At 47.2% G+C, this 9,069-nt stretch overlaps 2 protein-coding genes across 12 annotated transcripts in view; one reads left to right on the top strand and one right to left on the bottom strand.

Moving 5' to 3' along the window:
- POLL (DNA polymerase lambda) overlaps window positions 1-1,907 on the bottom strand; it is a 10,459-nt gene extending 8,552 nt beyond the window's left edge. For 4 of the 7 annotated variants that reach the window (XM_017851786.1, XM_017851783.1, XM_017851780.1 and 1 more), the window contains exons 1-2: window positions 1,841-1,895; window positions 883-1,043 (exon numbers count right to left, since the gene is read on the bottom strand). In XM_017851786.1, coding sequence (XP_017707275.1) covers window positions 883-997 — 115 coding nt within the window. In that variant the 5' untranslated portion in view covers window positions 998-1,043; window positions 1,841-1,895. The other 3 variants (XM_017851787.1, XM_017851781.1, XM_017851782.1) reach the window with 3 other exon arrangements.
- An 18-nt stretch (window positions 1,908-1,925) lies between these two features.
- Window positions 1,926-9,069, top strand: part of DPCD (deleted in primary ciliary dyskinesia homolog (mouse)) — a 21,742-nt gene continuing 14,598 nt past the window's right edge. For 4 of the 5 annotated variants that reach the window (XR_001881429.1, XM_017851788.1, XM_017851789.1 and 1 more), the window contains exons 1-2: window positions 1,926-2,039; window positions 8,631-8,711. Coding sequence is in view for 4 of the 5 variants with exons in the window: in XM_017851788.1 (XP_017707277.1) it covers window positions 1,976-2,039; window positions 8,631-8,711 (145 nt within the window). In the remaining variant the exon portion in view is untranslated. The remainder of the gene's footprint in view (window positions 2,040-8,630; window positions 8,712-9,069) is intronic. The other variant, XM_017851790.1, reaches the window with a different exon arrangement.

The following is a 9,069-nucleotide window of genomic DNA, read 5'->3' as shown; positions in this document are numbered from 1 at the left end:
TTTTTGAGACAGAGTCTTGCTCTGTCGCCCAGGCTGGAGTGCAGTGGCCGGATCTCAGCTCACTGCAAGCTCCGCCTCCCAGGTTCACGCCATTCTCCTGCCTCAGCCTCCCAAGTAGCTGGGACTACAGGCACCCGCCACCTCGCCCGGCTAGTTTTTTGTATTTTTTAGTAGAGATGGGGTTTCACCATGTTAGCCAGGATGGTCTCGATCTCCTGACCTTGTGATCCGCCCATCTCAGCCTCCCAAAGTGCTGGGATTACAGGCTTGAGCCACCGCGCCCAGTGCCTGGCCAATTTTTTGTATTTTTGGTAGAGACAGGGTTTCGCCACATTGCCCAGGCTGGTCTCGAACTCCTGAGCACAGGTGATCTGCCTGCCTTGGCCTCCCAAAGTGCTGGGATTACAGGCATGAGCCACTGTGCCCAGCCTCTCTCCATACTTTGAATCCTTTATCATTTATTCTTTCAACAATGCACGTTTCTTGCCCTTACACTCTGAGAGACCCGACAACCCTGCCTCCAAAGCCTCTGCCATTTATTTATCAATTTGGCTGCAAAACAACTAACAACAAGCCTGGGTAATGGAGGGGGGTTTCTGTCCCAGTCCCCCAGGGCAAAAATTATACTGGTCATTCCCTGAGGGTCCAGGGAGTCTTTTCCAATTGATAGGGGTCTTCAGGTAGAAAAGAAGATAACACAGCAAATGGCCTGTCCAAGACCCAGGACCAAGCTTAGTACAAGGCAGATACAAACAGACCTGCAGGCCCTGGACAGGCAGAGTCAGCTCCAATATCTGATTCTGGACATGAACAACATAGGGCTGAAGCACATGAAGGCTGAGGGTTCAAGCGCGCGAGGGTTCTGAGAGTGGGTCATCTCACCTTCTGCTTCTTCTCCCTCTTCCCTCCTGGGAATCTTTGCAAGTACTTTCGATGATGCATCAGCATGAATTTTCTTCCGCTTGGGAAATGCCTTCAAGATACCCCTGGGATCCATTGAAGTACGGCTGGATCCCGGCCTGTTGGAGGGTTGGTCAGGGCTGCTGTAAGGTGGAAATACAGAATTAAGGATCTCCAACCCCTTTGCCTATGGAGGTAGGGGGTAACAGCCCAGTTTGGGGAAGCAGGAGGTGGGGGGGTGGGGTGTCTCTTCAAACCCGGTTAAACTAGGTTTTCAAAAGCCTAGCTTCACACTCCCCAGTCTTTCAAAGTTGGAGTATTAGGGGAAATGAGGGGAAGGCTGGAGCCATCGGGGGGTACTTTTGAGGAGTAGGAAACGATACCCATTCCTCAGAGGGGTTGCTCTAAAGATTCAGCACAGCCCTCCTGCTGCGGCCCACTTCGAAGTGCTTTACCAAAATGGGATGCTGGGCTAGGAAATGGAGCTTTAGGGGATGGAGCGGAGACTGGGGAGGATCTGCACATAAACTCCACATACTCTTTCTCTACCTCCAACACAGACTTGCAGAGGAAAACCTGAGGAGGGGGGCTTTCGCGGGTGAGTGGGAACGCCCTGCACCTGCCCTGGTCTCAGCCTCTCGACATGGGGATGCTCAGCGCCGCAGCTGCGGGGAGATGGGGCACGGCCGCAGCAGGTGTGGGGAGCCCTCCGGGAATGGAGGAGTCTCGCAGCTGGGGGTGAAGACCCGGGCAGGTGTAGTGTACTCGCCCTGTACGCAGCTGGCGCAGGCCAGGGAATCCCAGCTCGGGGCTAGAAGAGAGTTGGAGTGCCCAACCCCGGCCCCAGGAGTCTCTCTCCAACCGCCAGAGTCAGTCCCCGGGTGCGGTCCACAACTGGCCAAGTTGGTCACCCGAGGGTGAGCAGGAATAGGCCACTTACCAGGAGAGCCAATGAAAACTGACGAAGGGGGGAAGGAGGGCAAATGCCCAGAATAGCTTCCGAGTCAGCCGGAAGTGACCGTCAGTGGAACGGTTGCCATGGTAGCGGCCGGGCGCGCTGCTTAGCAGAGGAAAGATGGCGGTGACGGGCTGGATGGAGAGTCTGCGGACAGCCCAGAAGACTGCGCTGCTGCAGGACGGTAACTCGAGGGTCCCCGCGAGCTCCTTCGCTTTTTTCCCCCAGGGTCCGGCCCTCCGGGAAGGGCCTCAGGGCCTGGGTCGGCAGAGCTGGAAGGGTCTCGGTCGTCAGCCGAGCCAGGTCCTGCATTTGCGGATGAGGAGACTGAGGCTCACAGAGATGACATGACTGGAACACATGTCTCCGGACACCCCTTAAATTCCTCTACACCATCTCGCCCCGCTCTGAGTTCTGTTTCTAATATAGTAATTTCTTTTACATTCATTATCTCATTTGCTCCTCACCACTGTCCTGAGAGGCTAATTTTCCACCCCGTTTTACAGAAGAGGAAATTGAAATTCAAGAATGTTTTAGACTTTAGAGAGGAGAGAGGCCTGGGCTCTAGTTCCGACTGTGCCATTAATTCACCACGGGCTCTCCAGTCGGCACCTTTACTTGTTTGGGCCTCACTTTCCTCATCTGTAAAATTAAGTGGATGGACTACCATTGTTATCTCTGAGGTCCTTTCCAGCTGTAATATTTTTGTTAAGTGAACCTCTAAATGTTTTCTGTGTCTTTAGGGGAGCTAGAGCAAGGACCAAGGGCTGTGCCTGGAAGAAGTGGGCACAGGGGCATGGATACCTAACTTTTCCTCATCCTAGAATTGGCCAATGTCGGCCCCCTGTGCTCTTGGGTCCTTTCTGGACCCACTGGGTAGCCAGGATGAATTGCGTCTGAAGTTCCTGAGGCTTTCAAGATAATAGCTGGTGATTCACATTCACAGGCAGAGGCCAACCAGGGAAGCCTGGAGTTTGTGGAAATTAAAATCATTTACTTGTTCGTGCAACATTTAGGGAGGCTTTTACTATGTGCCACGCTCTAAACTAGAACAGAAAGAAAAAGATATGTTGTCACAGGACTTAGACTGATTGGGAAAAACATGTACTTAAATAATAAGATGTGTTAAATAGAGGTTGTAGTCTTGTATAAAATGGTAGGGAAGAGTGAAGGTGTAAGCGACATCTCTTTGGAAGAAGACCCAACAGAAGTGATGATGTTTCTGGGTCCTGAAGAATTAATAAGCAGGCACAGTGGCTCACGCTGGTAATTCCAGCATTCTGGGAGGCTGAGGCGGGTGGATCGTTTGAGCTCAGGAGTTCGAGACCAGCTTGGGCAACATGGCCAAACCTCATCTCTTCAAAAAATACAAAAATTATGGCTGGGTGTGGTGGTTCACGCCTGTAATCCCAGCACTTTGGGAGGCTGAGGTGGGCGGATCCCTTGAGGCCAGGAGTTTGAGACCAGCCTAGCCAACATAATGAAACCCCATCTCTACTAAAAATACAAAAAAATTAGCCAGGCATGGTGGTGTGCACCTGTAATTCCAGCTACTCTGGAGGCTGAGGCAGGAGAATCGCTTGAACCTGGGAGACGGAAGTTACAGTGAACTGAGATCGCACCACTGCATTCCAGCCTGGGTGACAAGTGAGTAAGACTCTGTCTCAGACAAAAAACAAACAAACAAACAAAAGTCAAAAGTTAGCCGGGCATCACGGTACATGCCCCGTAGTCCCAGCTACCTTGTGGCTGAGACCAGAGGACCACTTGAGCCAGGGAGGTAGACGCAGCAGTGAGCTGAGATCATGCCACTGCACTCCAGCTTGGGCGACACAGTGAGACCCTGTCTCAAAAAAAAAAAAAAAAGGAAAAAAAAAAAGAGAAAAAAATAGAATAGGTGTTTGCTGAGTGAAGAAGAGGGGATAGCTATTCAAGGAAGAACGACTCACATATGAGGGCCCATATGTAAAGGTGTGAAGGTACGTGCCTGATTACTAGGGGAGTAACAAAACGTTTAGTAATGTTAAAGCAGTCACCCAGTCAGAACAAACCACCTGTAACTATGTCAGGTACTATACTACATGCCAGGATAGAAGGGAGAATAAAAAGGTCCCTTTTCTCAAGCAGAAATAAGGGGATGTGGAAAATGAAGAGAGGTTACAGATAAATTGGGACATATTGTGATAGATTTCTTATGCCTTGCTAAATATTTAGGACATTTTCTCATAGGACAGTGGTTTTTATTTTTATTGTGGTAATAAATACATAACAGAATTTAGCATTTTAATCATTTTTAAGTGTACAGTTCTGTGGCATTAAGTACATTCACATTGTTGTGCAACTATCACCACCATCTTCAGAACTTTTTAATCTTTCTCAACGGAAATTTTTTTCTTTTTGGAGACAGGGTCTTGCTTTGTCACCCAGGCTGTGGAGTACAGTGGTACGATCATAGCTCACTGCAGCCTTGAACTCCTAGGCTCATGCAATCCTCCCACCTCAGCCTCTTGAATAGCTGGGACTACAGGCATGTGCCACTACACTCAGCTCAAGTGAAATTCTGTACCCATCAAACGCCAACTCCTCATTCCCTCCTCCTCCCATCCCCTGGCAACCACCAATTGACTTTCCGTCTCTATGAATTGGACTGCTCTAAGAACCTCATCTAAATGGAATCATACAATATTTATCTTTCTGTAACTGGCATATTTCACTTAGCGTAATGCTTCAAGGTTCATCCATGTTGCCACAGTTGGACGCTTCCAGCTGTGCCGTTAATTCACCACAGGCTCTCTAGTCGGCCCCTTTACTTGTTTGGATCTCACTTTCCTCATCTGTAAAATGAAGTGGATGGGCTACGATTGTTATGTCTGAGGTCCTTTCTGGCTGTAATATTGTTTCTAAAGTAAACCTCTAAATGTTCCCTGTGTTTTTCGGGGAGATACAGCAAGGACCAAGGGCTATGCCTGGAAGAGGTAGGCACAGAAGTATGGATATTGTAGCATGTGTCAAAGTTTTGCTCCTTTTTAAGGCTGAGTGGTATCCCATTGTATGTCTGTACTGCATTCTGTTGATTCATTCATCTGTTGATGGACACCTGGGTTGCTTCCAACGTTTGGGTATTGTGAATAATGCTGCTCTGAACATGAGTATACAAAGATCCACTCCAGTCCCTGCTTTCACTCTTTTTGGTCACAGTAGTGTTTAAACAAATATTTTATCGGCCAGGATTTTGTTAAGTTCTTTTGTTAGTAGCATCACAAAATGATGTTAGATTCCACCCTATCCCCAAACTGAAAAACAATTCAGTATCGCATATGTTGTTATGCCTTGTCAAACCTGCAGATTTACCCCTGGGTGTGTAGGAGGGGTGTGGGAGTGGGGGAGGGTTACTCCCCTCCACCAAGAATCATGGCTATTGATATCTTGGGTTGGATAATGAGAATCCAATGTCCTTTTGATTTTTTAAAGAAATAATTCATTGTGGAAATAAGAAAAATAAAATAAGTCACATATAATATTAAATATTACTACCTAGATAATCATAATTTCATTTAGTTTTTTTTTTTTTTGAGATGAGTTTCACTCTTGTTGCCCAAGCTGGAGTGTAATGGCGCAATCTCGGCTCACTGCAACCTTTGCCTCCTGGGTTCAACGGATTCTCCTATCTCAGCCTCCTGAGTAGCTGGGATTATAGGCGCCCGCCACCATGCTTGGCTAATTTTTTTTGTATTTTTAGTAGAGACAGGGTTTCACCATGTTAACCAGGCTGGTCTCGAACTCCTAACCTCAGGTGATCTGCCTGCCTTGGCTTCCCAAAGGGCTGAGATTACAGGCGTTAGCTGCCACGCCCAGCCCATAATTTATATTTTTATACATAAACTTCTATATTATTCCATGCTTACACTCACAGTTATCTTTTCTTTTACAAAAATATACTAATATACTTAATAATTTATATATACACTTATTTCTAGAATAAATATACTATTAAAACAAAGTATAGATAAGCATCGCATAATCATTGGGTAAAGGAGGATACTCTGAGCGCAACTTCTAAGGCAGTAACCACAAAGAAAGAAAATATATAGTTGACTTTATAAAAACTAAACACCTGTGTTGGGCACCTTAATCCCAGCTACTGGGGAAAGTGAGGCAGGAAGCTCTCTTGAGGCCAGAAATTTGAGGCTGTAGTGTGCTATAATCATGCCTGTGAATAGCCACTGCACTCCAGCCTAGGGAACATAGGCAGACACTCTTAAACAAAAACACTTGTTTGGGAAAACCCACTTTAAACAAAGTTGAGGGCCGGGTGTGGTGTCTCATTCCTGTATTCCCAATACTTTGAGAGGCCAAGGCAGGAGGATCGCTTGAACTCAGGAGTTTGAGATCAGCCTGGGTAACATAGTAAGACCGCATCTCTACAAAAAAATTTAAAAATTAGCTGGGCATGGTGGTGTGCAACCATGGTCCCAGCTACTCGGGAGGCTGAGGTGGAGGATCACTTGAGCCCAGGAGGCAGAGGTTGCAGTGAGCCGAGATCACACCACTGCACTCCAGCCTCAGCAATAGAGCGAGACTCTCTAAAAAAAGCCTCAGTTGGCCGGGCGTGGTGGCTCACGCCTGTAATCCCAGTACTTTGGGAGGCCGAGGTGGGTGGATCACGAGTTCAGAAGATTGAAACCATCCTGGCCAAAATGGTGAAACCCTCTCTCTGTTAAAAATACAAAACTTAACTGGTGTGGTGGCGTGCACCTGTAGTCCCAGCTACTCGGGAGGCTGAGGCAGGAGAATTGCTTAAACCCGGGAGGCAGAGGTTGCAGTGAGCTGAGATTGCGCCACTGCACTCCAGCCTGGCGACAGAGCGAGACTCTGTCAAAAACAAACAAACAAACAAACAAAAAGCCCTCAGTTTTCCTCATCTATGAAATACAGGTAATGAAGACACATAGGATTATTGTGAGAATTAAATTTGATAAGACGTGAAATGCCTGGTGGATTTCATAAGCACTGCATCCTGTCTGGACTCAAGGCTAGATGCCAAGGGGAGAAGATGAGCTCCTCCCAGGCAGTACCTTGGATCCCTCTCCTGACAGGAGAGCCCTTTCTAATGCTTGTGAGCCATCCAAATGATTAAGGGTGATATAACCTAGGGCTCTGCTAGAGGCCCTGCAGATTTAGGGGTGAGTTTACGCAGAATACCGATTAGGAATGGCTCAAGGGAACTGTATACCAGAGAAGTGAATTGGACAGGAAAAAGGCACCTTGGGGCTCTTATTCATTAAGCATACATAGGGTACTTGTCTACTGGATATTAGTGCTCTGTTACTAGTTTTACTGAGGAGTCTGCCTGTATCTACTTCCCTACCTATAAAAAGAAAGGGGGAAATTACATAGCCACTTTTAAGCAAATGCTCCATGGGTAGAGAAATTGGGCTAGGAGACTCCCTTAGTTTCTTCTTCTGCTTCTGCTTCTTCTGCTTCTTCTGCTTCTGCTTCTGCTTCTGCTTCTGCTTCTTCTTCTGCTTCTGCTTCTGCTTCTGCTTCTTCTTCCTTCTTCCTTCTTCCTTCTTCCTTCTTCCTTCTTCTTCCTCTTCTTCTTCTTTTTTCTTCTTCTTTTTTTTTTTTTTAAGACAGTCTCACTCTGTTGCCCAGTCTGGATGGAGTGCAGTGGTGCAATCTCAGCTCACTGAAACCTTCGCCGCTCAGGTTCAAGCAATTCTCCTGTCTCAGCCTCCTGGGTGGCTGGGACTACAGGCACCCGCCAGCACGCCTGGCTAACTTATTTGTATCTTTAGTAGAGATGGGGTTTCACCATGTTGGCCAGGCTGGTCTTGAACTCCTGATCTTGTTATCTGCCAGCCTCGGCCTCCCAAAGTGCTGGGATTACAGGTGTCAGCCACTTCACCTGGCCTCCCTTAGTTTCTTCTATTCTTTCAGTGGATAGTGCATCAATGTTTATTCATCCTTTCAATCAGTATTTAGTTGAGCTCCTAGTATATGCCAGGAGCCACGCTTGGTCTTTAGGAAACCCTAGCATGGGGATGAAACCCCTCCTATCTAGTAGAAGAGAGGCAATAATCAAAGAGTCACATAAATAGATGTAAAATCATAACCAAAGTAAGTGCCATGAAGAAAATGCATGAGGACTTAGCATTGTGTTACTGTATGATAGGAATAGCCTGGAGATGTGCAGAAGAAGGCAGGGCACTGGCATGGCTAGAGGGAGTGCTTGGTCAGGAAACCTAATTCAATGTCCTGAACACATAGACTTGGTTTTAGGAAGTGGGGAGAGAGAGATAAATATGTTATCATTCATGGGAAGACAAATGCTTTTTAAAAGTATCATGGTACATAGTAAACGCTCCACTATGGATATGAGTAAAACATTAGGGAGGCACACATGAGGACGTGATTAATCCTACCAAGGTGGCTGGAGGTGATAGTGGAGGAAGACTTCCCAGTGGAAGTGACATTTGAGCTGGATTTTGAAGGGCAAAGAAGAGTTCCACAGATAGGAAAAAGTATGGAGCTGTTGCTGGTAGAGGAAACAGCAGAGCAAAGACATGTTCAAGGAAAGCTTCAGAAAGGGAGAGAGTCTCAGGACATGTTTTAAAGTAATGGTGGGTGATGGTTGGCAAGGAGTTTGGAGAGGCCCTGGCTGGGTTCCTCAGTACTCCCAAGGCTGGCGCTGTTTCCCAGATAGGCCCCTTGATCTGCAAGGGACAGGGCAAGGGGAGGCTTTGAGGTAAGGCGCTCTCTGTTTTGTGCACAGGGAGAAGGAAGGTGCACTATTTATTCCCAGATGGCAAGGAAATGGCTGAAGAATATGACGAGAAGACGAGTGAACTACTTGGTGAGTGACAGAGGCTCCCAGTGGGCCTTTAGGAATACTTGGTGCTGACCTAAGCACAGTGACTACTCCTAGCCTTAGGCTTGAGGCAGGAGCCCGGATCAAATGTAGAAGCTGGGTGAGACTAAAGCCCTCGAGACAACAATGTTCCTGAGAATAATCTGGGCACCAAAAGTGGAGTGCAAGTCCTTTTGACCAGTAAAATTCATCCCCACCCCTCGCCCCAGACAAATGAGAGAGTAATTCTAAGATGTAGAGAAACAGTTGGGAAAAAACTTTACAGAGGAGGTGGTATTGGAAGTCAGCCTTGTAGGTTTAGGAGGGATGAGGGTGGACTTTCACCACAATTTGTTTTCCTTGT

Source organism: Rhinopithecus bieti, unplaced genomic scaffold, assembly GCF_001698545.2.
Source record: "Rhinopithecus bieti isolate Rb0 unplaced genomic scaffold, ASM169854v2 scaffold_31787, whole genome shotgun sequence".
In the NCBI taxonomy this organism is placed as follows: Eukaryota; Metazoa; Chordata; class Mammalia; order Primates; family Cercopithecidae; genus Rhinopithecus; species Rhinopithecus bieti.
The sequence above is the reverse complement of the archived record's forward strand: the minus strand, read 5'-3'. Positions and strand labels throughout refer to the sequence as shown.